Below are 24,171 nucleotides of genomic sequence, written 5' to 3' on the forward strand. Positions count from 1 at the left end.
GGATAGCGTAGGAGTAAAAATTACTATTCCCACTCCAGAGGGTGCAACAGTAGGGAAAGCATTGGATAGCGTAGGGGTAAAAATTACTATTCCCACTCCAAAGGGTGCAACAGTAGGGAAAGCGTTGGATAGCGTAGGGGTAAAAATTACTATTCCCACTCCAAAGGGTGCAACAGTAGGGAAAGCGTTGGATAGTGTAGGGGTAAAAATTACTATTCCCACTCCAAAGGGTGCAACAGTAGGGAAAGTGTTGGATAGTGCAGGGGTAAAAATGACTATTCCCACTCCAGTGAGTGCAACAGTAGAGAAAGCGTTGGATAGCGTAGGGGTAAGAATTACTATTCCCACTCCAAAGGGTGCAACAGTAGGGTAAGCGTTGGATAGCGTAGGGGTAAAAATTACCATTCCCACTCCAGAGGGTGCAACAGTAGGGAAAGCGTTGGATAGCATAGGAGTAAAAATTACTATTCCCACTCCAGAGGGTGCAACAGTAGGGAAAGCATTGGATAGCGTATGGGTAAAAATTACTATTCCCACTCCAAAGGGTGCAACAGTAGGGAAAGCGTTGGATAGCGTAGGCGTAAAAATTACTATTCCCACTCCAGAGGGTGCAACAGTAGGGAAAGCATTGGATAGCGTAGGGGTAAAAATTACTATTCCCACTCCAAAGGGTGCAACAGTAGGGAAAGCGTTGGATAGCATAGGGGTAAAAATTACTATTCCCACTCCAAAGGGTGCAACAGTAGGGAAAGCGTTGGATAGTGTAGGGGTAAAAATTACTATTCCCACTCCAAAGGGTGCAACAGTAGGGAAAGCGTTGGATAGCGTAGGGGTAAAAATTACCATTCCCACTCCAGAGGGTGCAACAGTAGGGAAAGCGTTGGATAGCGTAGGAGTAAAAATTACTATTCCCACTCCAGAGGGTGCAACAGTAGGGAAAGCATTGGATAGCGTAGGGGTAAAAATTACTATTCCCACTCCAAAGGGTGCAACAGTAGGGAAAGCGTTGGATAGCGTAGGGATAAAAATGACTATTCCCACTCCAAAGGGTGCAACAGTAGGGAAAGCGTTGGATAGCGTAGGGGTAAAAATTACTATTCCCACTCCAGTGAGTGCAACAGTAGGGAAAGCGTTGGATAGCGTAGGGGTAAAAATTACTATTCCCACTCCAGAGAGTGCAACAGTAGGGAAAGCGTTGGATAGCGTAAGGGTGAAAATTACTATTCCCACTCCACAGGGTACAACAGTAGGGAAAGCGCTGGAACCCAAAACAATAAAAAAAAAACTATCAAATTTTTTATTAAATTTTATTTCCAATATAAACATAATTAATATATACATTTATCTATATTATTATTAACAAAGATAATACAAAATATTTAATTACACATTATTTAACACTATAATATCCACCACACACACCTAAAAATAATTACACAATTACATTTAATATTTACTAATTAATTAATGAAAATTAAAGTATTTTTTAAATTAATAAATTAATTATTTAATAGACAGCTTTCACACCATATACACTTATAAACACCACAACACAAACCTAAAATTAATTACACATTTACAATTAATAATTACTAATTAATTAATGGTAATTAATTTATAAAGTATTTAATAATTAATCAATAACAATTTAATTACTTCACACCATTTACACATATAAACTCCAATACACACACCTAAAATTAATTAAACAATTAACATAATTAATTCACATAATTAATTAATTAACATAATTAATTACTAATTGACTAATTGAAATTAATTAACAAATAATTATTAAACAAATATTAATAAATTAACACATTAATTAATCAATTAATTTTATATATTTAAATTGCTTCCCACCCTATTCCCCTATAAACCCACAACCCGCTACGGAACTAATAACACAAAATTCAACATAATATACATTAATAACTAATAAAATTCTACAACATATAATAAAATGACAAACAATTCTCATTAAAAACACTAAAATACATAACATTAATAAAAAATCGATATTTTTGTAAACTATATTTTTGTAAACGATATTTATTACAACTATATTATTGTTATCGATATTACTTACCTGTAAGTCGATATTCTGGTCAAACTATATTTTTGTTGTCGATATTTCTTCAAATCGATATTTCTGCGGGGATATTTATGTCAGACGATATTTGTCCGTCGATATTCCTGCTCTGCACCATGCAGGACACACCCCAGTTCCCTTTATGCGACTGAAATGCCTATTGTTACTCTCTCTTGACTGGTGTCCCCCCAAAGCCATCTCACCCCCTGAAATTGATTCTACGTTCAGCAGCATGCGTCATCTACAGGACCTAAAGGTCCTATGCTGGTCACACTCCTCTGGTTGCCACCTGAAGCCCGGTCTATTTGCAAATCTGCTTGTATCACCCATAATGCCCTACACACATAAACTCCCCATTAACTGGTGGACAAACTCAAGCTATCAGGCGGTTCTAGACCATGGCGAAACTCCAAAACATTGCTACTAGAAAGTCCGACCTTCAAAAAAGAACAATTCCTGGCACAACCCTTCTCGGGTAGTGCAACTAGAATTTAGAGCTTAATACCTCCAAACCTACACACTACCACCTTGCTAGTTACCTTCAAAACAAATTGAAAGTCCTTCTTCAATGATATTTTAGCTAAGACATTGCAACTAATCTTTCCCAATGACCTCTTGGCACAAAGCAACACTACCTCCATTTCGCCATGTGCCTACAGCTCTTTCACTGCTGTATATACATCATGTATAGTTCGTTTTTCTGTAATGAGCTACCATTTTGTAATTCTTGACCTTCTGTAACTATTTTTTAAAATATTTTTGTGAACCCTCTGCAACTATCCATGTAACAACATATGTGTGAGAAATTAGGTTTTTGATTGTGGGGATTGAAGATCCCCCTCAAGCAGCAACCACAGTCTGTATCAAGGTGAACCACAAAGGTCTCTAAATTAACCTGTGCTTAACACTCTGATTGCATGGCACAAAAGCAGTCAAGCTTAATTTAGAGGCAACGTGTAAAGTATTTATGCAACACACAAACAGTAATAAAGTGAAAACACAACAAAATACAAATCCCACACCAATTTAGAGAATTAGTGTAAAGTTTCATAAATAAAATGAGACCAAAATGCCAAAAAATCCAATAAGTAGAACCGGGGATATGCAGCTTCAAATATGTATGTAAGTATAGCGCCTAAAAGCACAAATTGCCTCTCACAGTCATCTGGTCATGCTAGACCATGGGAAAGTCACAAGTTTAGGCCAACCGTGATGGTGTGTGGACCGGATATAGGGACCGAGTTAGTCCTACTAAAAAAGTTACCTTCTCAAAATTTGGTGTGAAGAGTTAAGCTGTGGTGGAGGAGGCCGCAAAGAACAGGGAGAACATTGCGGTTGGTCTTTGATATAGTGCAAATAACAGGCAGGGCGTCATGGACGGTCAATGTAGGCGGCAAGATCTTGGTGCGAAAAGGCCTGATCATGGTTGTGCAAAGCCCAAAACTTCAGGATTCATCACTTTCCTTCAAATAAGTGCACTCCGATTCCAGCCAAAGGCCCAAGACCTGAGGAGCTGCCTCTTGGAGATCAGGGGCTTACTCTAGCAGAGGCCAGAAGGGCTCAGCCAGGTCCAGTTGCAGCCGATCAGCTGGGCAGTTGCAGAGAGGGTTCTGAAGCTTGTTGTGTCCCTGTAGCTCAGGACATGAGGTCAGCCAGCTGATAAACGATATCTGAGTTTACAGCCAGAAGTGGTGGTCTGACATTGCACTGGCTGCATACTGAAAGGGCTAATGTGAAAAACCCGGGGGGGGGAGGGTGGAGGGAACAGTTGGGGATAGTTTGCATAAGATACATAAGTAATGTGAAGTTACAGCTAAATAATGAGTACATATTGAGACGCGATGTCTGCAGCGGATGGTCTAGTAGTGAGTCAAGCTATTGAATATCATTGATAAATGCTTTACCACTGTGAGGCATAAGTTTGCAATACTGTAATAAGAACTAAGCAAACAATGCTAAAAGTGGTACGGACAAATGTGACATTAATTTCCAGAAAACTCAATAAATATTTGTTTACAAAAAAAAATGAGGTCAGCCAGCTGACACTTGGAGTCCCTCAGATAGCTTAGGATGAAGAGAGTATGTCCAGTCTTCCTTCTCAGAAACCAGGGCAGGTCTCAAGCAGCAGGGCAGTCCTCTGGCAGCATGGCAGTCATTCTCTGCAATGACCATACATGCAGAAGTGTACTAAAGTGTTGGTACGAGGGGCCAATATTTATACCTAGTGCCAGCTTTGAAGTGAGAGAAACTTTTAGACTGCCCCCACATCTGGTTCTGGATATTCCGTCCTTACCCTGGCCAGGCCAGGCTCCAAGTGGTGTTGGTTACAACAGACTGGTGTTAAGTTGTTAGTGAGTGTGTTGGGACTGCTCCATTAAAATTTAAGTGGGGCAAGTGGGGCAGAGAATAGCTCCTCCCCTCCCATCCTGGCAGGTTGGCCCATCCTGACAACATCTAGTCTCCCTTTGTCTCACTGCCTGGAAGGAATGCACAATGGTCAAATGCCAACTACACCTAGTCATGTAACCCAGGATACAGGCTGCAGGCGCCAAATGGCTAGGACAAGAAAATCCTAACTTTCAAAAAGTGGCATTTTCAGAGATGTTACTTAAAATCCGACTTTACCATTAAAGAGGGTTATAAATCACAATAAATGTGAGAAAAAACATGCAGTTTCTACCAGTTGCCAAACAAACATTATCACTTATTAAATGTTATAAGGTAACCCAATGTCATCTTTTGGGAGTGGTATCCCTTACAGTAGTGAAAAACAAATTTGGGAGTTTTCCACTACCAGGACATGTAGCAACTTACATGTACATGTCCAACTTTTTAAGTGCACTGCATTCTGCCCCATGGACTGTGTAGGGCCTACCATAGGGGTGATTTATATGTATTAAAAAGAATGTTTACACCTGGCAAAAGGTGTATTTAGTCAGGTCGAAATGGCAGTATAAAACTACAAGCAGGCTGCAAAAGCATTCCTGGGAAGTGCTTTACAAAGGCTAATTCAGTGGGTAGTACCGTACACGCTGCAGGCCCACTATTAATATTTGCTAGGAACTTTTAAACATATTAAATGTGCCAATGGGATGCAAGCTAATGGTACCTTGGTTAAAGGAGCGAGCGCAAGCACTTTAGCAGTGGTTAAGTGCACATAGTCCTAAAAGCCTACAAAAACGAGTGAAAAAAACAGGAGGGGTGGAGGCAAAAAGTTTGGCAGTAATCCTGCAGAAAGGGTAAAGTCCAACAATATGTCTATTGTAAAGAGCTCTAGCACCTTTGGATAATGTAAGCGCTATATAAAAATGCATAAACAAAACATTTGTTGTGAATCAATTCTACTGAATGGTGACCTTTACTATAGCGTTCATGGTGAATTTAACTGGTAAATATAAAGCCTACTCACAAGAATACTGCTATTAACAAGCTAGGCAGCACACAAATTCAGTGGGAACATGTATCTAACAAAGCAATGCTTGTGTGCTTTCCACTAAACATACCTGTGGGAAGTAGTACAAGCCGAAGATTCTCGCAGTTGCAATCGACAGGGCTGATCCACCAGCCCCAATAACTGCGGCCAATGGCGCACCAGCACTGCACCGGAAGTTGGGCATTGTTTCATTTTGTCCTGTTAGATACGTCAATGTGTCTTCCACCGCTTTGGATATGGTGAAGCAGGTGTCAAATATCTGATAGCCCAGAGTTATATTGGGCAGAATGTCCGTCCTGTTATTTATTTCTCTGATCGCGTGCATCATGGCTCTGGCCCAGCGTAAACTTCGGAAGTTAAACCTGGAAAAACAGGAAAATATATCTTACAGTGTACTAGTCCAAAAAGTGTGGGCTTTCGCCATGTGGAAGAATCCAAAATTGCCCACTTTACAGAAGAAGACTGTGTTACAAAAGACACATACATGAAAAATTAAGTAACAAAATATCACAGTTTCAGACATATATTAAGAAAATTAATGTAAAGGGCTATTTAACAATAGTCAAGTGATGTTTGGCAAAATCTACAGCAATATTACATATAAAGAACAAAATAGTGTTTGTGCTATGGTCATAAAACGTATCATGCTAACAGTCTCTGAACAAGTCAATTTTACCCTTGGAATGTAAGGATTAAACACTTGCTGTTAGCATGCCACTGCTTTCAGAAACTCATGAGCAAAACTATACTGCATAGGGGAGTAATGCAAAGCAGCCCTAACCCTTCGGGACACCCAAACCCTTGAAGGGGCCCCAATTCAGCTCAAAGCAATGAATATGTGGGATAGATTTGAAACTTCGGGGCCACTGTACATAACCTGCGGGAGGAGGAGGGCATATTTTTTGCATCCAGCCCCTAAAACTACATGATGAACTAGCACAAGAAAGATTGTGTTATATTAATCATTTTAGGGCATACCATGCAACTGGTTCACAGACCAATTTGTCTCGCCTAAAGAGATGGGCACCAAAAAGATACTGCATCTGTGTGTCTGTTTTCTGATGGGCACAGAATCAAGTCAGTTGCCCCAGGGATTGCAGGCCAGATTCTTTACTTTAGTTATTGGCTGTTTGTCCTATATGGATGAGCCACAGACAAGGATTTGTAAAATGGGTTCGCAGGAGACAATAACTAGCATTAGAGCCCATACCTGCTGTTTAGTGAAGCTGTTTTGATATGATTTGCCAATGCAGCCCCCTTTTCTATCATGCCTCTTTCCATTTATGCCGCAGTTGCCAGTGCTTAATTTGTAATACAATATGTGCCAGGGCCTGCGCCAGGAGGCCACTGTAGCTTTACCACCCATTGCCTTGCCAGCGCTGACAACCACAACACCTATGCAACTACCATCTGGTATTCAGACAGAATATCGAGTTGGAAATGTCGAATTACATAAATATCGAGTTGGAAATAGCGTGACACCGAAACATCGACAGCAAGAATATCGTGGTCAAGAATATCGAATTTAAGGTAAGAAATATTGTTTTAAAAAATATAGAATTCATTAATATCGTTTGCAAAAATATAGTTGTTTAAAATATGGATTTTTTAATTAGTTTTATGTGTTTTTGTTTATATTTTAAATGTATGTGATGTATGTTTTTTTGTATAAGTATTATGTTTTTTAATATATGTGTTACATTTTTAGTAGTTATCAATTTTATTTTAAGTACATTTTGCATTTTTTAGTTCCGTAGCAGGTTGTGGGTTTATAAGAGAATAGGATGGGAAGTAATTTTAATATAATAAATTAATGATCATTTTTTCATTTATTCATTTATTTATTTATTTATTAATTTTTTAGTGTTAATTGTGGGAAGTAATTTATTTGCCAATAAATATTAATTGGTTGTTAAATAAAATTAATTAATTAATTGGTAATTAATTATGGTAACTGTGAAATTTGTTTTAGGTGCGGGTTGTGGGGTATATAGGGGCAAGGGGTGGGAAGTCATTTATTTATTATTAATTCGTTGTTAATTAATGTTAATTAATTAATTGGTAATTAATTATTGTAATTGTGTAATTTGTTTTAGGTTTGGGTTGTGGGGTTTATGGGGTAAAGGGTGGGAAGTAATTTATGTTTAATTAATTAATAATTAGTTGTTGATTTATATTAATTAATTGATTGAAATTTAATTATGGAAATTGTTTAGTTTATTTATTTATTGTAGAGTTTTGTATAGCCTAGCCAGACCCGAAGGTATCGGAGCGCTTCACAACATGGGTTGAGGCAACATATTAAGGCGATCGTAAGCACATTGAATCAAGGCATAACTGGAAGACCTGTGTGTTGAATAACATTACAGGAAAGGAAAACAAAGGGAGTCCCAATAGTTAGCACAATAAGGGGGGTGGGGGGAAGAGGCACCTTGGTGAGGCCGTGGTTAAGTCCAGCGAAGTGCAGGCTTAGGTTTTTCGGCAGCGACTATCCATTCGGGAGAGACCGGTTAAGGAAGTGGTCTTTGAGGTGTCTTTTGAATTGTAGAAAGGAGGGGGTAGTCCTAATATGAACTGGGATGGAGTTCCATATTTTGGGGGCATTTCCAGAGAAGGATCGTGAAGCGGTTTTTGTTTGAGGATTTTCGGTGGGATGAGGAGTAGAGTGTTGGAGTTTCTGAGGCTTCTTGTCTGACCAGCCTTCTTGAGTTTGGCGGCCAGGTAGGCTGGTTTCCCTGTATGAAGGGCTTTGGGCCAGATGCATCAAGCTAAAAACCGGTCGCAAAGGGGCAGATTCTCAGAATCTGCCCCTTTGCGACCGGTATTTTTGCATTTGGGATGCATCATCCCAAATGCAAAAATCGCTAATAGAGAATTCGCTAAATTGCGATTGTTTGCATTTAAGGAATCTCAAATTGAGATTCCTTAAATGCAATGCATGAAAGTTTCAAAAATAGCGAATTCGCTAATAGGGCACGCAAATTACCACGAAGTACAACTTCGTGGTAATTTGCAAAAACTTAGAAAAATGCACTTTTGTGCATATTTTAAAGTTTCATGTTGCGCACACACATGCCCTAAGGGCATGTGTGTGCGCAACATATGTGCACAGATCAAAATCAGGGGTGCAACAGGGTGTCCTTTGGACACCCCTGCACCCTTGAACTCGCAATCTCAATTTGCGAATCGCTAATTGTGATTCGCAAATTGAGATTGTCTTCCCATTCATTCCTATGGGCCTCTGGGCCCATAGGAATGAATGGGGAGGTATTCATTAATTGCGACTCGCAATTTGCGACTCGCAATTAAGGAATTCTAAGGAATCGCTATTTATGTAGTGATTGCTTGATGCATTCCATTTTGCTATTCCTTATTAGCGATTCCTTATTTTTCGCTAATAAGGAATCGCAAAATGGATGCTTGATGCATCTGGCCCTCAGTGCGTGAGCAGGGCTGGACTGGGAACCAAAACTGGCCCTGGCAAAGTGCTCAGCCGCCCCCCCTCCCCACCCCGGGAGGGTTGTGGGTGCCGCCGAGCTCTTTGCCAGGGCCGATTTTAGGCCGATTTTGTTACAGGGCTATGCTGCAAAAACGGCCCTGTAACAGAAACAACCAACAGGGGCCCCAAACCGTCCCCCCACCCATGCGGCGCACCGGGGGATTACCCGGTGCCCGCTACGGCCAGTCCAGCACTTTGCGTGAGGGAGGCCGTTCTGATTTTGGCACACATTTCAATTGGAAGCCATTTTAGCTCTCTGAGTGCGGGCGAGATGTGATCAAACTTCTTCACTCCAGTGACCATTCTGGCTGCTGCGTTGAGCGTAGATCTGAGGTGGGCTAGGTGGGATTTTGCTGTACCTGTGAGGGAAGCATTCCCATAATCTAGTCTTGACAGCACCAGGGATTGAGTGGCTAGTTTGAGGTTGTTAGGCGGGATGAAGGGCTTAATTTTGTTAAGAAGCTTCAGGTTAAGGAAGGCGCTATTGACGGTGTTCTTAATGTTTTAGGTCATGTCAAGTTTGCGGTCCAGGGTGATTCTGAGCGATTTTGCGGAATCCGCCAGGGTGAGATTGTCATTTAGGGCATCAATTGAGTTTAGCCATTCTGTGATTTGGGGGTTCTCCTCTTTGTTAGAGATGAGGAGGATTTCCGTTTTGTCTTTATTGAGTCTCAGGTGGTTTTGTGATAACCAGTGTTGGATGAATCTTAGAGTGTCATTGAGTCTGTGAATATCATCAATGGAGGAGGTTTCAAGGTAGATCTGGGTGTCGTCCGCATAGAGGTAGAAGGAGATGCTTGACGTTTTCAGTATGGTAGTGAGGGGTTCCATGTAGATGTTGAACAGTTGAGGTGATAGAACTGATCCCTTGGGAACGCTTCTATTGACAGGGTGGAGGTCTGATGAAAAGTTTCTAATCTTTATTCTTTGGCTGCGGTTCTGGAGAAACCACTTTAGGACCACCTCTTCTGCCCCTACCCTCTCATGAAGTACCTTGATGAGCAGGTTATGGTCTACTGAGTCAAAGGCAGCCGATAAGTCCAGGAGAATGAGCAGGGAGCATTGGCTTGCATCTAGTGATTTGTGTAGGTCGTCAATGACATTGAGGATCGCTGTCTCTGTGTTGCAACCTGTTAGAAAGGCGATCCCGGGGGAGGCAGAAGATGTCTGACTGACCACCCCTAGGTCCACCTCTCCGTCAAGAAGTAGCCAAGCGTTACTGAGAGGCCTCCTGGGTGAGGGTCCCCTCCTAGGATCGTACAGCAGGATAACCACAACACCACAAACGGACACCACACAAGAGGTTCAGTTCTTAGGCTTTATCAAGAATAAAGGTGGCTGGGTCTCAGCGGTATATACAGGCAGATCGAGGGATCTGTAAAGTCTCGTAAGAGGGACAGGGTAGCGGGACAGTCTCGGTATGGATGCAGGAAGAGATACCCTGCGCACAGCTCTCAATCCTCGAGCCGGGGGTTCCGAGAGGTCGAGCCGCGGCAGCGCCAGCAGGCTCTCAAGATGGTTCAGCAAAGGTGGGCCGCGGCAGCGCCAGCAGGCTCTCGAGATGGTTCGACAAAGGTGGGCCGCGGCAGCGCCAGCAGGCTCCCAAGATGGTTCAGCAAAGGTGGGCCGCGGCAGCGCCAGCAGGCTCTCGAGATGGTTTGACAAAGGTGGGCCGCGGCAGCGCCAGCAGGCTCTCAAGATGGTTCGACAAAGGTGGGCCGCGGCAGCGCCAGCAGGCTCTCAAGATGGTTCGGCGAAGGTGGGCCGCGGCAGCGCCAGCAGGCTCTCAAGATGGTTCGGCAAATGTGGGCCGCGGCAGCGCCAGCAGGCTCTCAAGATGGTTCGGCAAAGGTGGGCCGCGGCAGCGCCAGCAGGCTCTCAGGTTCTCGTCAGGTTACAGGGAATGAGTTCTTCTGGTGTCGGCCGTGACAGCGTCAGTAGGGCGTTCCAGTCCAGGATACAACTGCCGTCCTACTCCGGGGCTGGCCCAGATATAGGACTGGAGTCCTTTGATGTCCGGACCCTTGCGCCTGGGGGTCAGAGGGGCCGGGAAGATGGTGTCCAGACACCCAGCAGGGGGGTGGAGCCAGCACCCAGGGATGCCGGGGGTGATCGATACCAGGCATCCGGGGACGGTTGGAGGGCCATCTAAACTCCCCTCCTCCGGGATCTGTCGAGTGGCCACTCGACCACCTGGGTAGATCGTGGTGCCTCGATGTCTGGGCTTCGCTGGGGCCGGGGCCGGGGCCGAGGCCACGTGGTCGTGACGTGTTGGGCCCAAGATGGAGTCGGGCGCGGCCTCGTGCGTAGGTCGTGAGGGGCCCATGATGGAGCCAGGCCGGTAGGGGGGGGTCCGGGATGGTGACCGGACCAGCAATGTTGGGGCGTGCAGTGTCGGGCAGAAGGGCTGCCCGGTGCTGGGTGGAGGGCCGATGTCAGCCTGGGCCCTCCATGCGGGAGGGGTAGGACCACGCCATGAGGCCGGGTCCAACACGCGTCCCCCCCAGCTGAAGGCAGGGGAGAGTCACCCATCCTCTTGGGGATTCTCCTCGCCGAGGCGGAAGAATCGGGACAGGCCGTCAGCATTGGCGTGGTCGTTGCCGGGGCGATGCTCCACAGTGAAGTCCATCCCTTGCAGGGAGATGGACCATCGCAACAGTTTCGGGTTTTCTCCCCGCATCTGCATCAACCACCGCAGGGGCCGGTGGTCGGTCTGGACCCGGAAGTGGGTGCCGAAGAGGTAGGGTCGGAGCTTCTTTAGTGCCCACACGACGGCGAAGGCTTCCCTCTCGATGGTGCTCCAGCACTGTTCTCTGGCCAGCAGCCGCCGGCTGATGAAGGCAACGGGAAGGTCGATTCCCTCAGGGTTCACTTGTGAGAGGACTGCCCCAATGCCGTGCTCCGAGGCGTCGGTTTGGACCACAAACTCTCGGCTGTAGTCGGGGCCTGGAGCACAGGGGCGGTGCACATGGCCGTCTTTAGAGTCTCAAAGGCTGCGTGGCACTCTGGGGTCCAGCATACCTTCTGGGGTAGCTTCTTGGAGGTCAGTTCTGTGAGGGGCCCCACAATGCTCCCATAGTTTTTGATGAAGCGCCGATAGTATCCAGTGAGCCCCAGGAAGGCTCGGACGGCGGTCTGGGTGACCGGGGGCTCCCAGGCCTGGATAGCGTCAATCTTTGGCTGGAGGGGAGCCACCAGGCCGCTCCCCACTTGGTGTCCCAGATACGTCACGGACCCTTGGCCGATCTGGCACTTGCTGGCCTTTATTGTTAGTCCGGCCCGTCGGAGGGCCGACAGGACCTCCCGGAGGTGGGTCAGGTGTGCATCCCAGCGGAGGCTTTACACCGCAATGTCGTCTAGGTAGGCGGCGCTGAACTCTTCTAGCCCGGCCAGCACTCTATTCACGAGTCTCTGGAAGGTGGCCGGGGCGTTTTTCATGCCGAAGGGCATTACCTTGAAATGGTAGTGGCCATCAGGGGCCGAGAAGGCTGATCGCTCTTGCGCTCCAGGGGTGAGGCCGATCTGCCAATACCCGGCCGTGAGATCGAAGGTGCTGAGATACTTCGCAGCCCCCAGGCGATCGATCAGTTCATCCGCCCGGGGGATGGGATGGGCATCGGTCCTGGTGACGGCATTCAGCCCCCGGTAGTCAACACAGAACCGGAGCTCCGGGGGTGTGCCGGGGGCGGCGGCTTTAGGGACCAGGACAACTGGGCTGGCCCACGGACTGTCGGAGGGTTCGACTACCCCCAGCGCTAGCATCTTGGCCACCTCGGACTGGATGCAGGCCCGCACTCGGTCGGGCACTCGGAAAGCTCGGTGTCTTACAGGCGGGCTGTCTCCGGTGTCTACATCGTGGACACACCACCGGGTGATTCCAGGGGTGAGGGAAACAGATCTGCAAACTGCCCCAGCAGCTGCCGGCAGTCATGGTGCTGTTCCGGAGTCAGGGTGGAGGAGAGCATGACCCCTTCGATGGAGCCGTCCTTCTCAGTGGTGCTCATGAGATCTGGTAAAGGTTCGGAGTCGTCTTCAGCTCCGTCATCGGTCGCTAACAGCAGACTTAGTTCGGTGCGGGCAAAGTGCGGCTTGAGCCGGTTAGCGTGTAGAACCCGGAGGGGGTTCCTGGGGGATTCCACGTCCACCAGATAGTTGACGGGGCTTTTGCGTTCCACCACTTTGAAGGGCCCCGTCCATTTGTCCTGGAGGGCGCAAGGTTCAACCGGGGACATGACCCAGACTTGCTGGCCCGGCTCGAATTCGATGGATGAGGCGTTCTGGTCATACCAGCGTTTCATCTCCTCCTGACTGGCCTCGAGGTTGGCCTCGGCAAGTTCCCGGAACTTCCGAGTCTGGTTGCGGAGGGTCAGGAGGTACTGGTAGACATCTGGTGGAGCACCTCGGACAGCCGTCTCCCAGCCTTCTTTGACCAGGCTGAGGGGGCCTCGGACCGGGTGCCCATACAATAGTTCGAAGGGGCTGAACCCCAGGGACTTCTGGGGTACTTCGCGATATGCAAACAGGAGGCAAGGCAGCAGAACATCCCATTTGCGTCGTAGTGGCTCCTCTAGGCCCTTGATCATTCCCTTCAGTGTTCGGTTAAACCGCTCCACAAGTCCATTCCCTTGGGGGTGATACGGGGTGGTGAACTTATATGTGACCCCGCACTGATGCCACAGGGATCGCATATACTTGGAGATAAAGTTTGTGCCCCGATCACTCACGAATTCTCGGGGGAAGCCGACTCGGGAGAAGATCCCCATTAGGGCTCAGCCTACTACTGGGGCCGTGATGGTTCGGAGGGGGATGGCTTCCGGATAGCGGGTGGCATGGTCCACTAGAACAAGGATGAAGCGGTGCCCTTGGGAGGTGCGGGGGTCCAAGGGTCCCACAATGTCGATCCCCACTCGCTCGAAGGGGGTGGTGACTACGGGAAAAGGCTCTTCCCGCTGGCTTGACAGGTCGGGCAGGATCGGCAGTGATTGTGCACATCGCTGCGCATTTTCGGCCAGTAGAAATGAGTCACCAGGCGGCTGTACGTTTTGTCCTGCCCCAGGTGCTCGGCGAGGGGCACATCATGTGCTAAGTTCAAAAGGAAGTCTCTAAATCGGAGGGGAACGACCAGCACCCGGCTGGCCCCTAGTTCGGCAATCTTCTGCTCACTGTAGAGAAGGTCGTTGTCCCAATAGACCCAGTGGGACCCCGCAGGGTCCCCAGCGGCTTGAGTGGCGGCTTGGCATCGAATTCCCTCGAGGGAGGGACAGGTGCTCTGTTCTTGTCGGAATTGTTCGCGGGTGGGGCCACCTTCTTGGCGCCATTGAGCTAGTTCTGGAAGGTGGCCGAGCTCGGTGATTTCTTCCTGGCTGGGCCCCTGGGGGCCGGGTTCAGGGTCGGCGTCCTCGGGGACGGCGGGCGGTGGAGGTGCGGGCCACTCCGGCTCCTCGATCGGGGCTTCCTCCGTTGGGGTGAAGGGCCGGGAGGACATGGAGCGGGTGGTCGCACAAACCCACTCGGGAAGGCCTAGCATCCCCAGATGCTCTCTCCGCTCTACGCCGGCCCAGAGGGAACTTTCCAGGTCGTTCCCGAGGAGGCAGTCCACGGGGGCATCGTCTCGGACAGTCACTTTCAGCATGCCCGACACCCCTCCCCACTCGAAGGGGATGCGGGCCATCTGGCACAAACTCTCAGAGTTGTCCGCCGACCGCACTGGGCACAAGACGTTGGGAAGAATTTGTTCGGAGGTCACCAAGTGGCAGCGGACCGCCGTCACGCTGGCCCCAGTATCCCGGAGGGCTTCGGCCCGGCGTCCATTGATGGTGACCCATTGGCGATATTTCTGGGTGTTACCTGGGATCGGGTCTCGGGGGATCATGTCTCGATCACCCAGGCATGCTAAGATCATGGCGGCGGGCTCCCACTCGGCCTGCTCGGTGTCGTCACCCTCTTCTTCGCCTCCCTCTGCACTCAGGGCGGCGGCCGCGATCTGGCGGCTCGGGGGACCGGTGGTGCCGGGTCGCTGGTTCATCGGGCAGAGAGGGTCGTTCGCATAATGGCCCTGTCGCTGGCATCTGTGGCACGTAACATTCGGGCGAGGCCCGGGTCTTGCTGGGGGGCCCCCCCTCCACCCCAGGGATGGCGACGGGGAGGTAGGGGATGACCCCGCGGGGGTGTCTCGGCCCCTGCTCTGGCCTCCTCCGCCGCCTCGGGGTCGGTGGTTTCCCGGGGATCCCCGGCCGTAGTCTCCCATCGGACTCCGGGGAACTCGGTTGCTCACCCATCTATCCGCCTCGACAGCGAGTTTTCGTGGCTCTGTCAATTTGCTGTCGAGGAGGTGCTGCCGGAGTTCGATGAAGCAGTTATTGGAAAGATGTTCCCATAGGATGAGGTCGACCAACTGCTGGTAGGTGGTGACCTGGCAGCCTCTGATCCACCCTTCGAAGGCTCTGCTGTAAAAGTTCACGTACTCCACCCAAGTGGTACCGGGGATTTTTTTACAGTCTCGGAATCGCTGCCGGTACATTTCGGGGGTGAGTCCGTAGCGAGTGTGGAGGGCGGTCTTCATGTGTTCGTACGAGGTCATCTCGGCGTCGGGGAGCTCTAGCAGGGCGTCTCTCCCCTCGTTGATGAACTTTCCCCATAGGCCGGCGCCCCAATCTTTGAGGGGTACTCGATGGGCTGTCATGGCGACCTCGTAGGCTTTGAACCACTGTTGGATGTCGTTGTTCTTATAGTATTCTTTGACGACCTCCTTGGGTATGTGCACCTTCGTGTCCACCGGTGGGGGTGAGGTCTTACCCCCGGCGGTGCCGGTTTCGGTTGTCTTGGCCTTGATTTCCAGTTCTTTGAGGCCGCGCTCATGCTCGAGCATGAGTTTCTTTTCTTCTAGGTCTCGTTGTCTTCGCCTTTCCTCTAGGTCTCCTTCTAGCCGTAGTTGTTCGAGGGCTAATTTCCTTTCCACCAGCTGTATCTCTCCTTCTTGTCGGAGTTGGGCGAGCTCCAGCTCGTGGAGCCGGTTCTTCTCTTGTTCTCGGGCGTCTCCGTGGGGGAGGCCCGTGTCCAGGTTTGCGGGTCTTTCCCTCGCTGGGTTCGTGTCGGTCTCCGGGCGTCCGTTCGGGCCCGGGTTATCTTCATGCTGGGGTGGCGCGTTATCGGCGTCCACCCAGGCTTGCAGGGCTGATTTAAAGTCCTCTTTGGTGTTGAGGCCCGTTGTAGCGATGCCTAGGTCCTTGCAGAATTGTTTTAATTCCTTGTGGCTGTAATCTTCCATCTTTTCTTTCTGGAATTCCGCAGTCGGTCTGGTTTCCTGAGTAGTCATGGTCGTGGTGTGTTTTTCTCAGTAGTGGGTGAATTACTCTCTGTACGATCTGCGTCGGCTCGGATCCCGTCGCTTGCCACCAATGTTAGAAAGGCGATCCCGGGGGAGGCAGAAGATGTCTGACTGACCACCCCTAGGTCCACCTCTCCGTCAAGAAGTAGCCGAGCGTTACTGAGAGGCCTCCTGGGTGAGGGTCCCCTCCTAGGATCGTACAGCAGGATAACCACAACACCACAAACGGACACCACACAAGAGGTTCAGTTCTTAGGCTTTATCAAGAATAAAGGTGGCTGGGTCTCAGCGGTATATACAGGCAGATCGAGGGATCTGTAAAGTCTCGTAAGAGGGACAGGGTAGCGGGACAGTCTCGGTATGGATGCAGAAAGAGATACCCTGCGCACAGCTCTCAATCCTCGAGCCGGGGGTTCCGAGAGGTCGAGCCGCGGCAGCGCCAGCAGGCTCTCAAGATGGTTCAGCAAAGGTGGGCCGCGGCAGCGCCAGCAGGCTCTCGAGATGGTTCGACAAAGGTGGGCCGCGGCAGCGCCAGCAGGCTCCCAAGATGGTTCAGCAAAGGTGGGCCGCGGCAGCGCCAGCAGGCTCTCGAGATGGTTTGACAAAGGTGGGCCGCGGCAGCGCCAGCAGGCTCTCAAGATGGTTCGACAAAGGAGGGCCGCGGCAGCGCCAGCAGGCTCTCAAGATGGTTCGGCGAAGGTGATCCGCGGCAGCGCCAGCAGGCTCTCAAGATGGTTCGGCAAATGTGGGCCGCGGCAGTGCCAGCAGGCTCTCAAGATGGTTCGGCAAAGGTGGGCCGCGGCAGCGCCAGCAGGCTCTCAGGTTCTCGTCGGGTTACAGGGAATGAGTTCTTCTGGTGTCGGCCGTGACAGCGTCAGTAGGGCGTTCCAGTCCAGGATACAACTGCCGTCCTACTCCGGGGCTGGCCCAGATATAGGACTGGAGTCCTTTGATGTCCGGACCCTCGCGCCTGGGGGTCAGAGGGGCCGGGAAGATGGTGTCCAGACACCCAGCAGGGGGGTGGAGCCAGCACCCAGGGATGCCGGGGGTGATCGATACCAGGCGTCCGGGGACGGTTGGAGGGCCATCTAAACTCCCCTCCTCCGGGATCTGTCGAGTGGCCACTCGACCACCTGGGTAGATCGTGGTGCCTCGATGTCTGGGCTTCGCTGGGGCCGGGGCCGGGGCCGAGGCCACGTGGTCGTGACGTGTTGGGCCCAAGATGGAGTCGGGCGCGGCCTCGTGCGTAGGTCGTGAGGGGCCCATGATGGAGCCAGGCCAGTAGGGGGGGGTCCGGGATGGTGACCGGACCAGCAATGTTGGGGCGTGCAGTGTCGGGCAGAAGGGCTGCCCGGTGCTGGGTGGAGGGCCGATGTCAGCCTGGGCCCTCCATGCGGGAGGGGTAGGACCACGCCATGAGGCCGGGTCCAACACAACCTTTTCTGAAGCCTGATTGGTGAGTGTCTAAGAGGTTAGTGTTGTCTGTGTGTTGAGTCAATTGGAGGAGAATGCACCTTTCCATGATTTTGGCTAGGAGAGAAAGATTATACACAGGTCTGAAGTTGTTTAAGTCGTTAGTGTCTAATCCCGGTATTTTCAATAGTGGCGTGACTTGGCCGACTTTAAGGCAGTCCGGTAGGACTCCAGTAGTGAGGGAGCTGTTAATGATCTTGGTCCTCAGCGGGTCTAAGGAGAGATTGAGCGTTTTGGCTAACTGGGCCGGAATAGGATCGGAGGCGTAAGAGGAGAGTTTAGTGGGGGAGATCATTTTGGCTATCTCTTCTTCAGAGATGGGGTTGAAAACTTTCCAGTGTGTAGGTGGGAGCTCGTGAGTGGCAGCTCCTATCCCTAGGGGTGTACTCTTGTGTGGGGACTGCGGGTGACATCAAAGGAGAGCTCAATCTTGGAAATTTTGTAGTTGAAGAAGTTAGCGAAATTCTCACACAAGTCTTTGGAAGCCAGAACTGAGGGTGCCGGGGGTTTGGAAGCTTGTTGGCGAATGAGCTTGAAGAGCTCCTTGGGCCTGTTTTAGCATTGTCTAAAGCGTTGCAAAAGAAAGAAGTCTTTTCATTTTTGATGTGTTTTTTGTACATACACCGTATTGTTTTTAGTTGTTCTTGGAGGATTTGGGACGGGTTGTTCCGCCAGAGTCTTTCAACGGCTCTTAATTGCCTTCTCTCAGAGTTTACGTCTGTGTTAAACCAGGATCTGGATGGGGTGATTCTAACCCTTTTTTGTTTCAGGGGCGCTATTTTGGCTAGAATGTCAGTCATATTGGAGTTGTAGTGGGAGGTGAGTTCTGTTGTGGTGAGATCCTCTGTGGGAATGTGAAGGAGAGAGTTTATCTTGACTTCCAAGTCCGCCAGGGGGATCTGAGTTCGATTTCTCACCAATTGATGGGGGTCCCACGTGAGGGGCTGACCTAGGAGTACTTGGTTGATGTTGAATAGGATGATGTGGTGATCGGACCAGTCAACGGGCAGGATGTGGTCGATCGTGACTGAGTCAGGATGGGCAATAATGGCATCAAGGGTTGCTCCTCCTTTGTGGGTTTCCTCTTCACAATGTTTGGTGAGGTTGTTGTTGTTGTGAAGAAGTTCATTCAGGGTTTGGATCAGCGGATCATTTTTGTTATTCCAGTGGAGGTTGAGGTCACCTAGAATTAAGTTGGTGTTGTCACGAAGTGAGCAGTGGGTTATCAGGTCAGATAAATGTTCTCCGAATGCGGCGGAGTGGCCAGGCGGGTGGTAGAGGAGGTGGCAGAGAAGTGGTTTGTTATCTCTTGTCTTGATGTTTGTGGTTAGACATTCGAAGGAGTTGTAGTTGAAGGTGTTGATTTCCGTCACAAGTATGGTGGTCTTGTGTATGATAGCTACACCCCCACCTCGCTGAACTTTTCTGTCTTCATTGATGATCACAAAGCCTGGGGGAACAAGTAAGTCCATGAATGGGGAGGAGAACTCATTAAGCCATGATTCGAGGACATAGCGGGTCTAGATCTGTAGGGTCTCTGATTCTGATTTGGGAGATGGGTTGAGTACTGATTGCACCCCTGCACTTTAGCAGGTCTTTGATGATTATGGATGGAGAAGGTGTGGGACGGAAGTGGGCAAGGGTGGAGCTCTCGAAGAGTATTGAGGTTCAGTAGGATATCTTGGAGGCCCAGGATTATTGTTTCTAGTTGGCTTTCTAGTAGAGCGAGACACTGAGTCGTCTTCTCAGGATGGGTTGAAGGGGAGGACTGAGTGGGGCATTCCCGGTAGGGGGAGAGCTTGTCCGAGTTGGGCTGTGTTATGGTGTCAGTGGTGTCCATGTTACCACTGTGGGTGGCCATGGGAGGGGGAAGCGAAGAATTGCGCTGTGGTGTTGGCGTACTCTTGTGTGTGGATGGAGGGAGGGTGCAGGGAAGCATAACTAGTGGGATAGGGTCTGTGTTTACTGGTTGAGGATGGCATTGTGAGGGGGAGGGGGTAGGCAACGGACAGTCTGGGGTTGGAGAACCTCCAAAGTGTCATGCCCTTGGTTGGTATAAAGGTGGGGGTAAGAACTGTGTGAGTTGGGAGCGGGGGGATGGAGTGGGGGTAAGTGTCAAGGGGGGAAGGATGCTGGTATCAGCGACAGGCGTGGGATTAGATTCCGGAGTTTCATGGCTATTTGAACTGTCCAAGGACAGGGAGTGAGTCAGTCGGGGGGCAAGCGTGAGAGTGGGTGTTACGTAGCGAGGGGAAGAGGGAGTTGAATATCTCTAGATTGTCATTATCAGGACTGTGCCGTTAGTGTAGATGGTCACCGAGGTGTTGCCGCTGCGCAGAGGGCGATTGGGGGATGAGAACGTCAGTTTGCAGCTGTGAGGGGTATTTGTGGTTTTAGAAATGAAATGAGGAGTTCCAGTTTTCCAGTCTGTCTGTGTGGAAATGAGGTTAATGAGTTAATTTTAGGTGCAGGTTTTGGGGTTTATTAGGGTAAAGGGTGGGAAGTAATTTATGTTTAATTAATGAATAATTAGTAGTTCATTAATATGAATTAATAAATTGAAATTTAAATATGGGCATTGTGTAATGAATTTTAGGGGTTGGTTGTGGGGTTTATAGGGGTAAAAGATGGGAAGTAATATATATTCAATCAATTAATAATTGGTTGATTATTAATATTAATTAATTAATTAATTGATATTTAATTAGGGTATTTGTTTATATTTTGTGTGTATGGGTTTTACTGTTATGGGGTACAGTGTGGGGAGTAAATTAATTTTACTTACTTTATAATTAGTTGTTAAATACTATTCATTTTTAATTGAAAATAAGTTTGAATTGTGTAATTAATTATTTTACAGTTTATTTTAGCTGTGGGGATTATAGGGGTAAAGTCTGGGAAGTCAATTAATTTTTATGAGTTTTAATTTGTTTTTGAATTAATAAGATTTCTTTAATTGGTTATTAAGTATGTTGATTAAAGAAGTGCATTTAAAAAAAATGCAGATGTGGGTTGTGAATTGTGTGGTGTTATACGGTAGGAAATTAAAAAGTCAATTTATGTAATAATTAATGATGTTGTTTTAAAATAATTTCTAATTAAAAAATATTTATTTGTTTGGAAGTTATTTTTTATTTTATTTAATATAATATTTGTAGGTATTTGTCATATGTATTTAACATTATAATATGTTTTTAAACAAATTTAATATTAAATATTTGTATTTAAATTTGTATATATATATATATTTTTTTTTTTAATATTTTAGTTGTTAAAATGCTGTTTGTTTTTAATTTTGAACTGACTGGAGTGAGAATTTAACCCCTCCGCTATCCAACACTTTCCCTACTGTTGCTCTCATTGGAGTGGGAATAGTTATTTTTACCCCTCCGCTATCCAATACTTTCCCTACTTTCACAATTATTGGAGCGGGAATAGTAATTTTTACCACTCCGCTATCTAACACTTTCCCTACTGCTGCACTGATTGGAGTTGAAATAGTAAATGTAATCCTGCCACTATCCAACACGTTCCCTACTGTTGCACTCGCTGGAGTGGGAATAGTAATTTTTACCCCTCCGATATCCAACACTTTCCCTACTGTTGCACTGACTGGAGTGGGAAATTTAAGCTTGAAGATTTTTAAATAGTTTCATGTTTTAATTTATAATAGAATGTTTTTTTATTAGATTGTATGTTCCTGGTGCATATAAATATATATATATTTGCAAATTTTTATATAATTTTAAAATTATAAAATAAATTAAAATCAATAGTTTATTAATTGTTTTAAAGTAAATATATATTAGTTATTATGTATGTGATTAACTTTTTTAATACAGTTTATTTATTTTTACATGTATATTAAATCTACTTCATTTTTTCATATTAATTGTATTATTTTACATATTTCATATTTATTATTTTATGTTATAGATATATAAAAATCGATATTTTGTACAACTATATTTTTTACAACGATATCTTTTCCCGATATTTTTGTTCTTACCTGTTTGAATATAGGAAGTTAATATTTTTGCATTCTATATTTTTTATCGATATGTTTTTCCTTTTTACTTCTATATTTTTACATCGATATTCTGTCAATGAACCCTACAAACCATAACACTCCTTCAAGTGAGTTGTTCAGACTATTCCATGCCCCCAAAGCTATAAGAATGACTTGAGTGACATGAATTATTAGTGTTTATTGTATATTGAATAAACAGCTGTTGTTCTGCTCACCTCTAAAATACACAGACAGCGCCACCTTGTAGCAGACAGTCATAGTGCAGGTGTTCACAACTAAGTGCCGGTGCTGAGCACCAGAAACCACCGGCTCAAATTAAGCACTGGCACTAGCACTACAGTAATTCCTTCTCTTCTTTTTACCAGAGCTTTGGATGAGGGATGTGTTTTCTTGGACATTCAAGATCAGTGCTATACCAAGAGTTATGGACTACATTCTGAGATGTTGTATTAGCTGTTCGGCTCTCAACGTTCCAGATAATGTTCTAATAAAAGTTATGGGGCAGAGAAGGTATTATGGCCCAGGCTTGGTTCTTTACTAGGCCCCACTCTCCTTCGTCAAACTTTATTTACAGATAATTAATTGCAAGTAAACCTGTGCGGCATCTTCATTAAAAGAGGCTAGATGGGTAGATGGTGTCAGACACCATGTTTTCTCGCCGCTGAAATATATTTCTTTTTTAATACATAGGAAGAAGCATCAAAAGAGTCTGCATTACCTTTGGCCCCCAAGTCTTGCAAAGACTTCTAACATGTCTGGTGTTAGACCTGACAGCCTTAGGGTCGTCTTCCCTCCAACTTTTTGCCTTCCTTCTACACTTTTTTCTGACCAGGTTTTTGATGATATTAGGACTCTGCGTTCTTCACCATTGCTAACCGGTGCTCAGGTTCTTGTGCTCTGTTGATCCTTCAGGTGCTAATTCCTGGGATTTCCTGGGCTAATCGTCTTCTAACAAGATCTGGGTGAATATATATATTGTAAAGCATAATTCACAATGTATTCCTGCTGTGAAATGTAATACCTGTGACTAAGATGTAGTTAGAGGCTATCTCTACTGTCAACCATGTATGGTCCAACATGTTTGAAATAAATGTTGCGAGCCTGCCCATGGTCTTTCAGGTTCCAACAACTGCACAGTGGGTTTCACCTTAGAGGCACACCGTTTTCAGGAGAGTTACTCTTTTGTCCATGTTTCCTGTAGACATATTATATTATATTAAATCTATTGTCCCATTCCATTAGCTCTGAATCAATTTTGAGTTCATTTACACCTGCTGTATTCCAGGAGAGTAGCGATAACACACGCCCAATGCCTCCAAGAAGTTTAGAGCTCTTAACTAGCTGATGCATGTATGAAGACGAGTCAAGGAGTCCTGGAAGCCAACCCCAATCTGCTGATTTTGGGGCCTGTTCCTCCTTGTAGAAAATAATTATCCATTTGGTAAGTTGTTCACCAGGGATCTGTTGATAGATAGAGAGATGTCCTGTTTTCCTCACTACTTGCTGTGCTCCCAAGGCGCTCCTTAGGATGCTCCCATTATCAAGTATCCTCTTGTCATGGGATGGTGTTTACATGACTTTAGAAAATATTAATGGTGTGGTATACCTAATATAGATATCTTGGACTATGTTGATACCTCGCTCTAAGAATTTCTGAGATTTAATATGATCTGCAGTTTCACGTTTCTAGTAGCTTATTTTAAACTTTTCTATTTGCTTATTTCCAGAACCTTTAGTATCCTCAAGAAAAGCCACACATTCAGTATCATATGACTTGATGTTGGCCAGTGCTGGAATGGCCGCAAAGAGTCACAAAAGATTTCCCATATTTAAAATATCTTCTCGACTTTCGCTTGTGTAGTATCCCTGAACAAGACAGTGAGAGTGAAAGAATCGATATCTCTAGCCATGCGTTTGCGCACTTCTTAAGTGTTTACCTGTCCTAGGATTGTGCTGGAGTTTGTGTCGTAATGATTCAGTAGAACCAACCTCCTTTCATGAAGGGAGAATTTCCTTTTATACAGTGTCCCCACTTTACTATGTATGGATTGTTGAGCTCCTCTTTTTGTTTGTTGAATTCTTAGGGGGCACATTCTGGTTCACCTGAGTCACCCATTTAAAGTTGCATTGTGTTTCAGTATCGTGACTCATTTCGGATGAGGATTGAAATTTAGAATCAAACTCTGATGTTGTATAGCGGCATCTTTTTTTAACAATCAGTGTTGATGTGTCTTACTGTCTGTTTTATTTATTTTTATTTTTTATTTAAAGAGTTTTATATAGCGCGGATAATACCACAGTGGGTATCAGAGCGCTT

At 47.0% G+C, this 24,171-nt stretch overlaps 1 protein-coding gene across 1 annotated transcript in view; it reads right to left on the reverse strand.

Annotated features, from left to right (window-relative positions):
* The window catches only part of LOC144792577 (vomeronasal type-2 receptor 1-like), a 329,343-nt gene that overhangs the window by 99,057 nt on the left and 206,115 nt on the right, over positions 1-24,171 (reverse strand). The window contains exon 2 of the mRNA XM_078667685.1: positions 5,596-5,887. Within this exon, the coding sequence (XP_078523811.1) occupies positions 5,596-5,887 (292 nt within the window). The remainder of the gene's footprint in view (positions 1-5,595; positions 5,888-24,171) is intronic.

The sequence above is a fragment of the Lissotriton helveticus genome, chromosome 11 (genome assembly GCF_964261635.1).
Source record: "Lissotriton helveticus chromosome 11, aLisHel1.1, whole genome shotgun sequence".
In the NCBI taxonomy this organism is placed as follows: domain Eukaryota; kingdom Metazoa; phylum Chordata; class Amphibia; order Caudata; family Salamandridae; genus Lissotriton; species Lissotriton helveticus.